At 41.8% G+C, this 18407-nt stretch overlaps 1 protein-coding gene across 5 annotated transcripts in view; it reads left to right on the top strand.

Moving 5' to 3' along the window:
- CHD7 (chromodomain helicase DNA binding protein 7) overlaps window positions 1–18407 on the top strand; it is a 173469-nt gene that overhangs the window by 88607 nt on the left and 66455 nt on the right. For all 5 annotated transcript variants that reach the window (XM_039868868.1, XM_039868864.1, XM_039868865.1 and 2 more), the window contains exon 3: window positions 7304–7734. In XM_039868868.1, coding sequence (XP_039724802.1) covers window positions 7304–7734 — 431 coding nt within the window. The remainder of the gene's footprint in view (window positions 1–7303; window positions 7735–18407) is intronic.

The raw sequence follows: 18407 nt of genomic DNA, 5'->3' as shown, positions 1-18407 counted from the left end.
GGGTGGACAGGCCTGCTGCGTGCTGGGGACGCCCCCTCTGCTCGTGGCCTGGCACACCTACAGAGTTCTTCACCACCGCGATAAGCTTTGAATTGTATTAAATTTGTGGTGCTTTCTGTTTCTCCCCTGCTCAAAGTAGTGATAGGTTCTGTTGGCCCTCCTACATTCTCCACCCCCACTTTATTAAAAGTACTTTAGGAGATTCTCAAGATCAGGAGCACAGTCCGATTACCTGTATACACTTTTTGGAAAACTAACACATGTAAAAATGTAATTCAAGTCCTATATAAGTAATTAAGTTAATTTTCCTAAACATTTATGAAGCAATGGAGGTGCATCAAAAGTATATTCAGTTTAACATCAGTTCAGTCCTGTGTCCTAGGCGCAGGTGTGTTTGTGAGTGTTTGTATAAGCACATTGTTCCAGCTACCTGGTCCTTAAATGTTAGTGCACGACTTCGTCTGGTACTTCTCCTGAGAAGTAGAATGATCTGTTACCAAACTGGAGAAAAGAACCGACTACGTCAGATTCATTGAAATATATCAGATTAAATTTAAAAATCATATAAGGTTTTTTTTGTTTGTTCTGTTTTTTTAAAGGCAGTTTGGGGAGAGTTTTCAAGGGAGAGCAGGCAGTGGGATTATCTCTTTCCAGTTCTGGAAGACTCAGTTCAGTCCCTGGGACAAAGTATGTTGATTGTATTGAACTCAACTTCCATCAAACAGGGTGATTTTGAGATTCTTAATGTTTGTTAGCTGCATAGCACAATATGGATGTCAGTTCTTGACCCACATTTTTATCTTTGGGAGAAAAGTTAGTGATGCTTCAGTTTTTGTTTGGAACTAAACTAGAGTCCTTCCTCGACCCTTTGAAGGTAAAAATTCCAAATTTAAATAAAAAGCCATTTTAAGTTGTAAATGAGGGTGAATGTCTTAGAACTGGGTCTTTATGGTTTCGAAGCTGTTCCCTGGGCCTGTGGTGTGGCCACAGCTGGGCTTGGAGACCCCCTCGCTGTCCCCCTGGAGCCACGTGTGGACCACAGCTCTGGGCGCCCGGTCACACTTACACTGGCTTGGAACCGCACCTGGGTTAGAATTTCAGGTTTACCATTTTCTACCTGTATAATTTTGGGTGATTTCATCTTAAAGCTTCAGTTTCTTTGTTTATAAAAGAGCAAAGTATCACCACCTCACTAACCTCATGGAGTTATTATAGGGACTTAAAGAGAAGAGGTCAGGAAGATGTTTAACAGAGCACGTTGCACATGTAATTACACAATACATGGTTTAAAACGTCATTCAGGACAGTGTCGCAGGACGTCTCTTTGCCAACACCAAGCTATTCCCCGCATCCTTTCCCTGTCACTCTAAGCCGGGCCAGGCCCGGAGGCTGACGCGTGGCTTCGGGCTGCAGAGCTGCACCTTCCCAACTCAGAATAGAGAACAGGCAGGGAGTCTGCCCTCTGGGATTTCTCAGACTCTCAGAAAGAGTTTAACATTGGTGGAGTTCCACTGCTGTGTAACTCTAGTCAAACTGGCTGTAAAAACACCACAACAGTGTGTTTGATACACATTAAAAATGCCGTTTGACAGTTCTGGTGGTATAGTTTCACTCCTAAATACGTGGTAGATGGTCAGTATTCCATATCTGATCTGAAACCACTTAGCGTTAAATTTAACATGACCATTTGGTTTATTATTGTATTATTTTGCACTCTGGTAATTCAAAATGTGTTTACAATTTAGATGCCATATAAGTGGCTCATGTTAATTTGTAGCTGTTTAAGATTTTGCGTGTATGGCAAATCTATTCCAAGGACAGCTTAAAAGCACAAGCAGAAAAAGTTTCAAAAATGCCTTTGGATGATTTTTAAACGAGGTATTTCAATAGTAATTAAAACTTTTATTTTTCAATTCTAAAATTTAAAGGTTCTGTTATAGGCAAAGATAAATTATTGCATTATGATATTTCAACATTCATTATATTTAATTTGATAATTATCTTGACTGTATGGAACAGAAATTATGCAAGGCATGTTTATATGATTATACTAATATTCCTATTTTACTCCTACCAGTGACTTAAATTGAGCATCAAAGAAACTGCCAATTCAGTGAGCTGTTATAGTGCATTTTATATGAAATTATATTTATTCATAGTCATGTGCCATATTGTAAAACATTCGCTATCCATTGCTTTCAGATGGACAGACAGACCTACACACTTATGCCCACTGCAGAGGAATGGATGGATTTGCCCAGCTATAGCTATATCAGTATAATCCAAAGTACATTTTGAAGAACATTTTTATTCAAAATGGTCTTGGAAAAGAGGCATGCTCTGCTTAAATACCTTTAGGACACATGGTGATTCATATGCCCTCAGTATAGAAAAGGCTTGGAGAGTTTTGCAGTAAAGAAAACTGTGTAATTTTGCCTAGTCCAGAATTCTCTAAACTCATGTGACCTGAGTCTTCTTTTCATGAAATACCTTTTAAAATCCTAAACTTTAAAACGTTCTATACATTGTATCATCTTAATTCATATGAGCAACAGTCCTGATATTGTTCATTTGTGTGTTTGGTTCATAAATGTACTCATTCAAAAAATAACTTTTTCCTGGAAATTGTTAAGAATGAGCTGGATAAAACTAATAAAAAAGACTTGAACTTGAGGCCCTAGCTCTAATATCAAATTTAGCTGAGCAGAAAATTTTCCAACTGTTGATCCTCTTCTTAAGAATATTTTTCTATTTATTTTATGTCAAAGAATCAATTTTAAAGTTATTTTAGTTGACTATTCAAACTAATAAGTGCTCATTTGGTCTACTCCCCCACAAAGACAGTTTTAAAAGCTTGCTTATAGTGCATTTTTATGCCTCCAGTCACCCAATCTCAGTCATGATTTGTTGTTCAGGATGGTCCATTGAGGAGTGACCCAGGCCAGCACCCGGCTGACTTTTTTCGAGAAGCCGCTTCAGTGTCGGCCTGTGTCAGGCGCTCTGCTCTTACCTTGCAGCTACTGCGGCTGCCTGTTTACTGTGATATCCTCAAATATTTGTTGAATGAATAAATGAATTGGGCACCAGATATTGAATGCATATTCTTTTTTTATCAACGTCATTGCCAAGAAATAGATGTTACAATCTCAACTGAACTTACTGAACTTCTGCTAAATGAGCTTTTGAGCCCTTGTACACTCTTTTGGTTGAAGATTGAGCTTGTTTTTATGCTGGGTTTCCCCCACCCCCCCACCCAAAAGAGTATCTAGGGATCAAGAAGCTGAGGAATATTGGAAAAATAAGAGTGAAAAATGTCAGTAATAGAAATGTATCACCAAAGCCATTAAGAAAAAGGTACATTTCAATCTTAAATGAGTATTTAACATTTATATTTTTACAAATCATTGGAACCATAGTTTTGTGTGTGTTAAGCTTTTATTTCTTGTTCCTGGGGTCGTAACGGGCTTGCCGCTTCACCAGAACCTTCGTTTCTCTGAGCACAAGGGCCCCCTTTAGCCTAATTTGTGGGGAGATTCAGGTCTCCCCGAGGGACCGTGACACTCTCGTCCAGTTGGTAGTATGTTTTCTTTATCACAAAGTAGTGTTTTGATTTCAGACTTGACTGTATCACTCACTCAGTAAATAACGTGTTTGTCCGGAGATGTCCTGTATTACAAAATGTTGTCGTGCTTGTGGGAAGCATTGGCACTGTCTGTCAGCCTCACGCTGCTCACTCATGTGACTGGACACTGCTAACAGATCGAGGCTGCAAGAATATAATTCAGGCGCAACATGGTTAAATAAGATACCGTTTTAAGACAGAAAATGCTGATGAATCTTCGAGGAAAAGCACACCTGAGGTAGATGAAAAGTGTCTTCCACGCCTTTTCATTTCCCTCCGGTGAAAGCTGGGCATTTCGGGTCATGTTCACCTATAGGTAACGGAGGGGCTGCCCTCCCCCACAGCTCTCCTGTGGATACATTTGCATTCTGTTAATTCTGCTGTTTTATTTAACTTGTTTGGGTGTTTCTCTCATTTACATGCTGTAAACCATGGAGTTAAGGATGGCACCGTTATCTTTAGTTTACGGCAGTTCACTCGGTTAAATGTCGCAGAGGTCCGTGGCACGGTTCTTACATGCTCCATAATATTTCAGCAGGCATATGGAATTAGAGTACAAAGTGTGTCGCGCGGACAGTCCTGTGGGGTGTATTTGAAAATACCTTTGGTACCTAACATTCTCCACATTCGCTCTAATAAATGAGAAGTTTTAGGAATGCGCTGTGTGGTAATATCGGATGTTAATGGCATTGATTACCTGTCAGGCCGTGGGAATTGATGGGGAAATGTCCGCTGTAGTGAAACAGCGTTAGAGAGGATGGTGCCACGCGGTGGGGGTGGCCGGGGGAGACAGGCGGGACGCGGCTGGGCCCCGGGGACTTTGTCAGGGTTTTACTGTGAGCTCCAGGTTTTCCCCCACATGATTAAGGCGGGCCATCTGTTCTCTGTTAAATGTTTACAAAAACAGCTTTTCTCTAAAAGATTTAAGGAGATGTAGGTCTGGTAAACATTAAAATATTTCTGAGCACCTTTTTCACCCTATTTCAAATAGTACCAAAACATAATTTTGCTGCATATCAAACAGGATTAATACTTTTTTTTGGTATTTAATGTTTATGTTTTCTCCTCCTTATGGATTACATTTTTTTTTTTAAGGGAAACTAATTTATGGCTTCATTTATTACCAAAAGGAGCATCTAAAATCATTTGGATGCTAAAGTGTGTAGATAAATTTTCAGTCTTTTTGTATTAGGTGTTTTATGCTTTTTCTGACTCACGAATGGGTACCAGGCATCTCTCATTAGAAGCCAGCACTTTGTGGAGTCGGTGCCACGCAGATTAAAGCAAGGTACACATACTTGGAATTCATTCAGTATTCTAAGTTTTAAGCATTGTTTACAGGTAGACTTCACTCTTTCCTTTTCCAGGAAATACTTTTTTTAACAATTTCCTGAAAAATAGCTTGTCCCAAATAAGTTTGATCTCTATGTTTCTTATAAAAAGTTACGGCTTTTTCTTTTTGATTTACATTAGGAAATAATATGTAACAGTTAATTTAAACAACTTTAATGAAGCAGTTCCGTCACATCCCATTAATTCTCAGGGGTTGATGATTTGGACAGCTCCTTGCTTGGCTTTTATTAAGAGTGTTTGTGAGGGAAAAATAGAGGGTGGGGTGACTTTCTTCAGTTTTGGGGTAGCCGTGCCATCTCCACGTGGAGTCCCACTCTTGTAGATTGACATCCGGGCGTCTTGCTCAGGTTCTGCCCTTGCTCCTCTCTCTTCCTGTATACCGTACCCTTTCCAGTTCATTCTCGCTCAGTATGACTGAGAAAGGGCAATTTTGGAAGAGACTTTGGAAATCATCTGACCCAACCCTTCATTTTGCAGGGGAAGGAAATGAACGCCAGATGAGTGAAATGATTTCCCCCAGATAATGTAGCTAACGGCAGGGCCCGGACGAGAATCTTTATCTCTTGCCTCACAGTTCTGGGCTCTTTCTCTTAAATTTGAGCAGAGGGAGAATTGAATGTAGGTTTCTTTAGTAACCACGGTGGTTTTTAGTGGCAACAGTATAACTACTTTTTCAGGCAGTGATTTTTTTTTTTTTAAAGTCATTTTTGGGTCACCAAACACTTTGGAGAGCAAATGAAACCTGTGGAGCCATTCCCAGAAGGATACCTAGGTGTAAGATTTCATGAGATGGATGGAGTCAGAAGAAGACTGGATTTAAGAAACCTGGACTCACATCTCAGCTCCGTCCCCTGTGGTGTGGCCTTCGGTCGTCACATGATCTCTTCAGACTTGACTTTTTCTGAAAGATGGGGATAGACGATCTCATCTTTGTTGTGACATTCAGGCGAACTAATTCCTAAAAGCACCCAGCGTAGTACACGGCATGAAATAGATGCTCAATACATGTTGGTTGTGTTGAAATCTAATTTGCAGTACTTGGCTGATGGTAAGCCATGGCTTCTGAGTTACTCACGAGTCCTCTGCAGACCTGGATCAGGCCTCTCAGCCCTTCTCTTTTGGAGCTGGTGTGGTGAGGGGCGTGGGCTCCGAGCCATCAGCTTCGATGTCAATCTCAGTTCTTTCACCACCTGTAACTCCTTGGGCACGTTGCTGCATCTTTGAGTGTCCATACCCAGCTCTTAGGGCTGGCGTGGGGATCGAATGGTGTCCAGGGTGTAAAATACTTATTAGCACAAGCCTAGCTCACAGTCCGATCGTTCGGTAAACACTAGCAGCTGCCATCGTTGTTGCCGTTTATATTATAGTTACTATTGAGTGTCTGGAGCACACATGAAAAAGGCAGAAAATGAGTTGGATTTGCAGATATAATATTTTCAAGTATCTGGTTGAAAGGTAAAGGTTCATTAGGTGTCGTCATTGACAGTGGAGATGCTACTCTACTCCTGCCCGGTTCGGGTGCGGGGCTGCGAGGCCGGTCACTGTGAAGTGTGGGATTCTCTATGGCCTTTATGACCGTCTTTGTGTAGACACCTTGTGAAGGTCAGACATCTCCTGCAAGGCATGTGAAGTTGACTATTTGGGTTCTCTTTTCCTCAGTGAAATTTAGAATTGTAAAACTTGAATAACTTAGGAAAAATGCCATCTGCATTTCATATTCGTACAAGAAATTTTACCAATTTGAAATCATTAAGTTTGGATTTGTGCTTTTAATTTGACATTTTAATGTCATTTAAATCAGAAATGACCCACCCGTACTGTGTAAGATTCGTATGTTTACACTTTGATTTCGAATTTTTAGTACCCGAATCTCAGTGTTCAGTACACTTTTTCTTTTTAGAAGTGGCTTAACTATATATCATTAGTTTGAGTTCCCATTCCTGCATAGAGAAAAGAATTCCACTTCAATTTATTCTTTATGGGTTCGCTTTTGCTGATATTTTGTCACTTACCATTTTCCACGCAGGCTTCTAAGAAAATGGACGCTGTCTTCAGCAAATTGAGAATTTTTTTTCCTTCTTGAACTAAATTTTTTACTATATCACTAAGTTGCCCCTTTTTGCTCTGTTTATTTAAAAGCTTTCCTGTTAAAGAAATATATATTTCTTGGATGAGAGACAGTGATAGATTTTACAACTGTATAGTCGGTAAAACGTTTGCTACCTTGAGTGTAGAATCACCTTCAGAAACACCAGCCACTGACTTTCAGTTCCTTTCTTTACTACAAAGCATGGTAGACTAATTTCAATTCCTATTTGTGTCTCTTAGCATTCTCCATCGGAGCCCTTTCTAGAGAAACCAGTGCCGGATATGACTCAGGTTAGTGGACCGAACGCTCAGCTAGTGAAGAGTGATGACTACCTGCCGTCGATAGAGCAGCAGCCACAGCAAAAGAAGAAGAAAAAGAAAAACAACCACATCGTTGCAGAGGACCCCAGTAAAAGTTTTGGTAAAGACGACTTCCCCGGTGGGGTTGACAACCCAGAACTAAATAGGAACTCACTAGACGGGTCTCAAGAAGAAAAAAAGAAAAAGAAAAGGCCGAAGGCAAAAAAAGATCCGAAGGAACCGAAAGAACCCAAGGAGAAAAAAGAGCCCAAGGAACCCAAGACCCCGAGAACCCCTAAGATCCCCAAAGAGCCAAAGGAAAAGAAAGCAAAAACCGCCACGCCCAAACCCAAGTCCAGCAAAAAGTCAAGGTAGGCCGCGCGGAAAGCCCGCCCCAGACCCAGCTGGGCAGCGAGCAGCGCAGGGGTCCAGCCTGTGAACCGGGGCGGGAAGCGGGAGGGGGCGCCGGCGGCTGTCATCATTGTCGGGCTTCTCTCTCTAATGACCAGACTCTAAAAGCTCAGGTGTTTCTGCATTCTGAAATTTAAGACTTGATTATTATGAACCGTTGATCTGGATGGTAAATTTTAGACTTTACTGCCTAAAAATTATTTATTATTTTAAAAGCATTGTCTTGTATCTATGTGAAAATTTGTCATTTAACAGTCAGAACCAAGCTGCCAGCATCGTTATTTGTAAGCATCGACTAGCGACCTCATTTTCAGTGACAGGGCAAATGAGAAAGCAGGACTACAGAAGCAGGACAGGTGACTCTTTTTCACTAAGCTTTTCAGCCCCGATTCCCAGAAGTTGAAACCGGAGAATGAATTCTCTCCACTTGGTGGAGTAAGGCTTCCAGGGGCAGCGTCGAAATCCTAGTGGGCTACACGGGAGGAACCAAAAGGCAGTTATCCGTCAGGTGTGCATTCGAGAGTAGCATGAAGTTTGGGTTCTAGGAAATTGCCGCCCACACTCCTTACTTCCCCTCTGTGCTCCCCCCACCAACTCTCTGACCCCCCAGAAGGCATATTTACTCAGTAAGAAAAGCTGAGAGAAGACATTGAAGACTAATTTTTTTCATTTGTACTGAACATTTCTTACAACTGTTCTGAACCAATTCCAAACATCTGAATCTATTTTTCAGAATATGGCTCATGTTAAAAAATATAGTTTCCAGATGGAAGTATGGTCGGACTTGGTTAATCTGAACCTGTTTGCAAACTCCATTAGAAAACACGCTCCACCCCCGGCCCCCATAGGCGTATGCGCACATGCGCGTGCGCATGCACGTACACACACTCAGTTCTGTGACTTACTGCTCAACCTGAACTTGTCGAGCTCCCTGGCCTGTAAGGCGTTCCTGTGTGTGCGTGCACAGATGCACAAGGAGAGGAGGTTATTTCTGTGGCTTTAGAGAGATGCTGCTGCAAAGCGAAAGAACAAACTTGGATTTTCACCTTCCTGCTGAAAATATCTAAACACCCCCAAATACATTATTCTATAGTGTTTTTAAAGCCTAACTTATAGTCATTTAAAAATCTTTGCCATCAATACCTGTTTTGGTCATCAATACTTTTTATGGTGTCAGAATAACTGAATTCCATTCAATAACTCAATCTTATAGGCAACTTAATATTTGCGTTTACTTTTGAAAATTTTTCCATGTCTCACTGTGTGGTCTCAATTGAAAACCATTATTAATTTCTTCTTATGAGCACTTTTCAAAATTCACAACCCAGTATAAATTCTGTTTTCATTTATTTAAGAAATATTTCATTAAATACTTGCTATTTGTAGGTACTATGTTAAGTGTTAGGGATCTGAGCAAGGAGGACATGGTTAGAATTTCAGTCTGACTTGTGAGAGGTTTTTAAAATATGTAATTGCCTAAATCTAATTATTGTGCTTTTGGTAGGAGGAAACGTGATTATTTTGGAGAAAGACATTGAAGCAAAATCTAAAAGGAATGTATTCTTTTTTTTAAACTTTAAATTGTAAGCATCTGCATTCTAAAGAAGCCTTTGAGAATTCAGAAAATACAGTATCAAGGCTACTTTTAGCCTTAAGATGTTTGTCTTCAGTTTCTATCTCTATTTTTTGAATCTTATCACCTAGTGCTAAGAATTGATTTAAAAGAAGAAAAGAAAAAAAACCACTGTATTGTGGATCTTGTCATAAATTTCCAAGTATATTCTCTCAAGCTCTGAGTCTACATTGAACTGGCCGTATTTTTCAAAACATATTTTAGTATAGCCTTACCTCCTGTAGAATACATACATTGGATGCAGATATTAAAATGCTGTAGTTAACAATGAAATTTGTTAAAATATCTCTAACAACTGTAAACAACTGTTAGGAACTTGGGGCATCAAATCCAGTGAGTTCTGGGCACCCTCTGTCTTCTTGTTGGAGATACAGACCTGTCTTCATCCACCGGTGGAACCTTCTGCACCCATCTGCATGATCTCAGCTGCCCATCCCGAAGTTTGAGTTGTCTGTGCAGAGTATGTTTTTGGCGTTGTGGAATCTTAGTGACGGCTTTGCACTAGAGACACATGCTTTTGGTAGGAGGAAGAGCATGTAATTATTTTCTCCCAAGAAGAAAGTCTAGTACCTTTTCCCCCCTTGGTTGTTTGTGACTAATATTCTCAGTCGATGCCTCCTATAGGTGATGGTTGTTTTTCTCCAGGTGGGTGGAAATACTTGAACGGAACACTTTTGTTGAACACAGAGATGTGCAAGTGACAAGGGAGCTGATGTCACATGACCCAGAGACTCAGGAGGCCACTCCGAGGGGGCCGCAAGAATGCGTGCCACACCTTTGTTGGCCCTGATGATTTGACCACTTGTATGGCCACTTGCTGATTTATGAAGTGTGGTCAGGACAGTCCTGAGAAGCCTTCCTGTCGCTGATGGGGGTGACCATCCAAGAATTTGGTAACCGAATAGAGATTTTCAGTAGATGAACAAACCCACCCATAGCTTTGTTGAGCCACAGGGTATCTGTCGGTCAGATAGTGTCAAATTGTGGTCTCATTGTTCTGCTAAGTCTAGAAAGGAAATAACATCCTGAAGCAAGGATAAGGAGAATGCATACAACTACATGTAAATTCTGAATAGCATAGCAGAATAATTATGTAAATTGAATATGCGGTGATGAAGGTAATAGGGGGTTTGGGTTATGTTAGTACTGGGGTTGAATTGCCATAGCAGTCTGCTTTTAAGCACTGGAATACAGCAGTGGCAATTTTGTTTTGCAAAACGTTATGTGATACCAGTTATTTCCATCCTTGAATAAGTTAACTTGATGAATTTGTTTATACAGAAAATAATTTTCCTACAGAGGGCTCAAATAGAGGGAATAAACAGAAGTGTAATGAAAAATGTAGTGTAGAACTACTCACATCTTTCCCATTCGGCTCTGAATGCCGCATCATCGGCGAGGTTCTGCAGACAGATGTGCTGTCCTTTGAGCAGGTGGTGACGAAAGTGACCCACTGGTGGTCTGGCTCGTCTGCATTGGTCTGTGACAGGGAGAGAGCTTGCTCTGCGTCAGTCACACACTCTGGGTAATAAAGGCCGCGAGAAAAGGTAACCGTCGTCAGTGGGGTTGACTTTCCTTGTGTGCCTTTATGGTGTCCTCCTCACTACCTGTCATCCCACCTCATTCTATAAAGTGGCTGAGGTTTGGATTTGTGGCCTTTCCCAGTGAACTGACCCTTTTGGCAGCCAAAATATAACTACATTTGTCTTGCCTATGCAGAAGGACCTAAAAGAATTTGCCAAAAGCTGTTACATAGGAAGGTAGTGAAACAAAAAGACCTTCAGCATTTCAGAAGGAGATGTGTAAAATCTTAACGAGGAGACACACAGCCACATTCATTCTTTTTTCTTTTAGAAACATGTCTTTTTTTCCCTTTTCCTTTTTGTATTAAACATATTTTTTTCTGCCCATTTTTTCTTGTGCTCTCCCCAGGTGTCCTTGTAGTTTTCAAATATTGGCAGTTTATATTGAAAATCAAAGCTGAGGTATCTGTGGGCTGGAGAGGATGCCATTTTGCATGTGGAAGGATTCGTGGAGCTGAAATCTGAGGATTTACATTCTTCTTTTCAATGCATTTTCTGTCGTGTACGCATGGCCCTTGTGAAATGAGAGAGAATTTGGAGAAGTCCTATCTTCGAATGATTCTTGAAGGATTTAGTGGTCCATAGCTATATAAAGAGTGAACAGAAAGAAGGGAACTCGGCCAGGGATTGGGGCTTGACCACGAAAGCTTCAGTTAAGTGAAGCCACGGAGAGAGAGCTGCTTCTGATGCTGTTTCTAGGAACACATCTTGTTCCTTGTTCTGTTTTCCACCCTCAGTATTAAAGTTAGTTGAAAACCAAAATGTTCTCTCTCAATTAAGAGTGAAGATATTTTATTTTAAACTAAAAAATGAACATACTGCTCTTATTTTTTAAAAAATAAAGCATCAACAACATGTAAATATACTGTTTGCAAACCATGCTATCTCAGTCATTAATATGTGTGTTAACTTTCTTCTGAGCAACCTAGCTTTTTAGATGTTTTCTCAGCGATGATCTAAGAGAGCAGCAGTATTTTACCCAAGAAATGTTTTTTATTCAGCCAGCAAGCCTAATGGTGGCATATTTTGGGAAACTAATACATATTTTATCGTTTACTCTTACACATGTAAAATTTCTCTGTAGAGATTACACACAAAAGCAAACCGTAAACTAGTTTTGCCAATAAGTACAGAAAACCCAGGTAGTCTGATGTCTCCCATCAGGTACGAAGGTAATAAATAAAATTAAACCACAGCTTTTCTTCTTTCTAGTTTCTTGTTCATTCTTTTACTCGGATGCTATAACTTCGTGTTGACCCAAGCCTACGTAGTTGGAAAGACCAAAATAAATTTTTTGGCCACTGTGCCTGCGGAAGAGAGTATTGATTTCTTTAATGTGTGGTCACAAGATGGACTTCTGAGTCTTTTCGGTGTTGGGGAGGAATGAGGAAGGAGACGCGCTTGTGCATTGTGCGTCTGTCCCCTGGCGCGCCCTGCCCAGTCTCCGCTTCATTAAATCCAAGCTTCAGCTCAGAGATGGGACCAGGTGCCCCCTTTTCTGCTGGTCTCAAAGGTTATCTGCTCTTTGACAAAGGGGCTGTCGGGTCAGGCCACATCGTGGCCCATCCTTGATCTGACTTGTCTTAAATGAGCTGAATGAGCGGGGACAGAGAGTTGTCAGCCGCTTTTTAGTACAGACCCTGATATCTTTGACTTCATGTGGTTTGGTCTGTACTCATTGGGGGAAGAGAATGCCTGACAACACTGACCCTTAAAAGCAAGTTCTGCTAACCCATGCTGTGTGCTAGGCTCAGGGAAGGACAGCGCTGGGACTGCTGGGAAATTTGTTTCTGCCGTCCAGCGAGGTGCCGTGGACTTGAAGGCAGTGGCCTGCTGCCTCTTTGGTTTATGTGGGAGAGGGCGATGTAGGTCCCACCTTCAGCTCTCAGTGTACCAATCCAATGAAAGTTGAGAGGTGAGGCGGCCGTGGCAGTAGGATGCTAAGGGGTATTTTTCTGGAGAAACAGTCCTTTGAAGTCTCTCTTAAGTAGAATTTTAGGGCGGAGCATATGTTGCCACAGTAGACGTGGCATGATGTTAGAACCGAAAGATAAAGAGCAGAAGGAATTATAGGTTGATTTTACAATTATTATTAAAAATGTCAACATATGAAAATGCTTTTGAAAAATATGAAGTTCTGTACAAATGTAAGATTTGTCACATGCTCTATAAAGATCTTTTTGCTAGTTGTCTTCCGCCCAAAGGCCCCTTTGAGTCATTGGATGCTTGTGGAAACCACCATAAGAGCATCAGTCATCTGAAATGCCAGCCCTCACTTCAGCCACCTTTACATGTGTGGTTTAAGCTTTAAAATGCTAAGTAGGGAAATGGAAAGTGGTTTTTTTTTCCCCCCCCAATATTGGAAAGATAACACCCTTGAACTTTTATTAGAATACTAATTTTATATGTAGCCCTGATTCCTGTGGGAACAGTATAATTTCATGGCAGTCCAGCTTCTACTGTTAGGGTATGTGGTGATATCTTCTCCTTCTTGGTTTTACCATTTACTTTGCTTAATTCTCCACCTGTCCACAGCACCTGATGAAAATGTGAGTAGGCAGCACGTCTCATTTGTTGTAGTGACTACCTGGCCGATCAGAAAAGACAATTATGAATGCAGGGAATAGTGTTCTGACTACCAGACTTACCATCACTTGTCTCTCTTCCTGGGTCACAGAAATGCTGTGCATAGATAAGAGTGACACCTTAGAATTTGCCATAAGCAGCCAAATAGTTTCCCTATTGTCGGCACTTGGAAGAATATACTATAGTAAAGGGGCATCAGAAGGAATACCTTTTATATCAGGTTTGTAACGTCTAACTTATTCAATTCTTCATGTTGTATAAAAGCGCCAGGCAGTGCCAGGCAGCCAAAGTGTCTAATGCGTATACGGAGCTTCTGTGATCAGATAACATATTAGCTACCTAAACTTCTTTTCCATGTTATTTTTGGCAGATCTAAATTTAATCCATAAAACTCAATAACCTTTAGATTTTCAGTAATTATTCTTGATTGCATGATGAGTCTTTTTTTTTCTTTCTCTAGAGTATGTTCAATATTAAAAATGGATTTGGCTCTTTCAGGAGAGCTTTCAACTGTACGTTCTCTTTCATTTTTTAAACATCTTTCTTTTAAAAAATGGTCAACACTGTAGAGATCCTCAGGACGGGATCCTAATGCCATTTGAAGGCACCCCAGGGATGATCCCAAGTAACAGGAGACATTCACCAGGAGTGGTTCCAGGGCCTGAAGGACACCCCAAAAGGCAGGGCCAGCGCCGGACTTCTAAAGAGCTCTCCTGGGGAGTTTCCACGCTTCGGGCCAGTCCCGGGACTCAGACGTGGGCTCTGCAGCCAGACAGGTCGGACTCCGGTCCTAGGACCTTCTTCTGGCCTGAGCGTGTAACCTGTTTGACCGTCAGTTTTCTTCATCCTTGGGAAGTTTGATCGTAAAACGTAATGGTGTGGGGGCATGTTGAGTTTTAAGTACACATTTTAAATGAAAGCAAATTAGGTTTCTGTATCTTTTCTACTTTTCTATTCCTTTCCTGAAAATTTAGCTTAGTTACTGTACTTAGGCAGCACGTGATGCTGTAAGAGATACTTAAGGTAACCATTTAGATTATTTGTTTTAGGAGCGTTCAGTCCAGTGACTTTCAGCGAACTTAAAAAACAAATTATTAATAGTTTGTCACTGAAATCATCTTTGTTCAGAGACAAAATAGAATCTCCTCAACTTCTCTCTCTTTTCTCAACTCTTTCTCAACTTGAAGAGTAGGGTGAAGAATTTGTGGGTGGAGTTTAGGAGTTGTGGGTGGCAAGTCACCTGCTTGAAGTGAAGTGTGTGGGCGCCAGGCTGGGTTACTCAGAGCACCCAAAGGCTCCCTGTGCCCAGGACAGGAAGGCATAAAGGGCTCGGGCCACGGTTCTCGCTTCTGTGTCCCCATCCCACCCAGATGTTCTCTGCCCCAGGCTGGCTTGTGGACAGTCTCAGACTGGTTGGGCCGTGTGCCGAACGCTCCTGGGGCCTTCACCTGGGACTTCTGAGGGCTTTTGTGTGAAGCTGTTGACCCGGGGACCTGTTGTCTGTCATGTAGTTTGTTTTGTCTCTTTCCTCTTTAGTTTAATTTATCCTGTGAATTTTATGACATTCTAGTTTAGCTGTTAAGTAAATTTTAGTCTTAGGACTTCATTTAAAATTTTTATTTTGTTTTGTTGGGTTAATTTTACTTTCTGGTTTGTCATGTTTTATGTTGCCTTAATGTGAGCCTTTTAAACTTTTAGTGCTTTCCCTTGTCTCTTTTTCAGTTTGCCTCTTTATCTTTTAATTTTTTTCATCGTTTAAAAATTTAGAGCAAAATCCTATACTCTTTGAGAGGCTTGTTGCTTTCCTCTCTAGCAGCATCGAGCCCTTGACCTTAAGACCTTAATATTTATTTTGTTATGGCAGTCTAGATCTTTTAGATTTGCAACATGCACAGTCATCCTATGCCATGAACATCTCTGTCACAGCTCACCCATTAGATTCATTTTCTTTTTTAAATTAAAAAGTTCTTCGAGCATACAAAATACAAGGATATGTTTCAATACCCTTTACTCATTTTCTGAAGGTTTCTAGTGTGACATTTTGGCTTGAGATCCTGAAACCAACATGATGAATGTTGATGACGCAAGCCGCAAGGTTGATCTCCCCCAGTGTGATGAGAACCTCGTAACTCGTCTCATCTGAAGGGCCTGTTGGATCGAGAACCTCCTCCTACTGTCCAGACATCTTTGCTAACCGACCGTATTCTCACCACGTCTGGTTCCACAAGAGGGTTCCTTTTCAAACTTGGATTCCTAGGCCGATGCTGATCAGTACATTCCGTTTTGTAGTAAATCAGGGCAGCTAGCTGGCCTTCTACTAAGTTCTGCCTGTTGCATAAAGCCTTGTTTTAAAAGCCTATACTGTTTCTCACCACATATAATTAGTCATCTATGTGTTGCGTCTGAGCTGGGGTGAGTTCGGCCAACCACATTTCAGGTGACGTCTGTGACTCAGCCCGTTGCGGTGGGCTCCTGCCATCGTAAGCTGATGAAATCCTTCCTGAGGCCAGATTCCTTAGAGTGTCCCTCCACCTGACAGATGTCCTCCGAATACAGAGTTTGCGTCCCCCTCATGCTGTTTCCTGTTGAGTTCTCATCATTATGCTGTGCGCTTTGATCATATTGTAGGCAGTCACAGAACTTCAGAGCTTGGTGTGGCAGAGGCGACCTAAGTGTAACTTAGCTTGGACCCTGAGCACGTACAACTGCCAACCAGCATGACCCCACTCATGATGGAATGGGAGGAAAAGGTTGGAGAAGGGACAGTGGTCCTTCAAACTGCCAGCAACATCTCCAGAAAAATGTGCTCCTTCCAAGATCATACTGGCTTGTCTAGCTTCAGGAGTGGGCGGCTCTGTATCTCTATCTCAGTAGCACCAGTAATGATAGGTGATAAGGATCAGGAAGTGAAAGAACTTTGTGAGTAGAGGGGAAGTATATAGATACAGTGGTTTTGAAAAATTGCTAAAGTTCGCTCTTCTTTGTAGTACTTTAGCTCCATTTTACTGAGCTTCATGGTGGTTTAATCACAAAGATCGAATATATGTGGGATTTTCTTAAGTAAATTAATGAGAAGAGCACTTATAGAGTAGTGTCTGGCACATAGTAAGGGCTGCATACGTTTTGTTGTTATCTCTATGACTTGTACTGTTAAGTTAAATCAGTCAGTTAACATTTCTAGTAACCTACCTGGTCAGGCGCTAGAAATACAGATAAATAAAACAGTCTCTCTTCTTTTTGAGCTTACAGGATAGTTGGAGAAAGACACACACAGACACACACACACACACACATACACGCGAACACAGACACACACACAGTGCTTTGGTTTTAATATTCTGGAGTAACGTTACCACCAAATTTTGTGTATTTTAAATATCTCCTGTGTGGGGTACGTCAGATGTCATGTAGGTGGAGTGAGATCTTTCTGATCCAGACGGTGGTGGCCAGAAAATGCTTCTCCGAATCAGTGACGTCCAAGTGAGGTCTCGTAGACGAGTGGACTGGGGGAGGGGAAAGGGGACGTGGAGGAGATGGGTGGGCACTTTAAGGAGTGGGTCTGCCTGCCTGCAGCATAAAGCATACAGGATTTGGAGTGTGGGAAAGTAGAAAAATAAAGGTAATGTTGCCACTTACAAAAATTGCAGAGGGCCTTGTATGCCAATGCTGAGAATCTTGTACTTTAATACATATGGGATTGGACTTTAAGCAGAAGAATGATCCAGTCAGATGTGTGTTTTAGCTGGTCATTCTGGTGGCATGTGGGGGATGGGTCTGTGGGTGATGTTTTGGTGGCAGTACCACGCCACTGAACTAGGAAATGTGGGAGGCCGAGCAGGTTCAGTAGCGGGGTGAGGACAGGCGTGATTTCTCCAGAGCTGAGGCCGTTCAGGTCCAGACTTGGAGAGTGTTCCCTGCACACGCCTGGTCTGTCTTGGGATCCTCACTGGTAGGTCGCCGCGAGGAAGCATCACTGCAGCTGTTGGAGGTGTATCAGCATTCTGTGTCTGCGCCTGGCAGCTCAGTGGCCTCATCCTCAATATTGTAGTGTCAGTTTAAAGGATGTTTCTTTTTAATGACATTCTCTTCTCCCCAACTGGAAACGCTGCCCTCTTTGTGCATACCAGCTTTCCAAATTACAGTTTGGAGGAGGAATGTCTGCATGGCTGTGTTTTGCCTTCGACATTATTAAAGACTAGCTGTGAACTATACAGATTTAAGTAATGACTGTAAATGTTGGGGTATGTGTCCTTTCTCCAGCGGTCGGATTGTGGGTAACCCTGCTCGGGGATTATGAGGGTGACGAGGCAGTGAGGAGGCAGCTGTGATAGCTGAGGTGGGAAATGATGTTTCTGGACCGAAACAGTGGTCGTGGGCACGGAGAGGAGCAGCCTTGGGGGTGGTTGCCTGCTTGTTTGTTCTTCTAGCTGGCCTTGAGGAATGTTGAGTTTCCTTCTATTCATGTGGCTTAGATGACATGATCACGATGAAGTAGGGTCGTGTCCATAAGTCTCTGCAGTTGATTCGGCCCAAGTGGGTTCCGAGCCACAGCCAGAGAATATGTTCCCAGACATATTCCCAGAATACACTTCCAGCAGCTCGTCTTCCAGATGTGTGTGACTGTTGGCCATTTGTGTCAAGGTTTTCATCCATTATCCATCTCATTTAAACCTCTTAACGAATCTTGGAGGAAGATATAATTACTAACCTTATTTTATAGATGAGGACACAGAGGCTCAGGGAAATTAAGTGACTTATCCAGGGGCACAGAAGGACAGGTTGCAAATGGCAGAGTTGGAACATGAGCTGAGGTCTGTCTGACACAAGTCAG

The sequence above is a fragment of the Pteropus medius genome, unplaced genomic scaffold (genome assembly GCF_902729225.1).
Source record: "Pteropus medius unplaced genomic scaffold, Ma_sr-lr_union100, whole genome shotgun sequence".
Classification (NCBI taxonomy): Eukaryota; Metazoa; Chordata; class Mammalia; order Chiroptera; family Pteropodidae; genus Pteropus; species Pteropus medius.
This window is presented reverse-complemented; position numbering and strand designations above follow the sequence as displayed.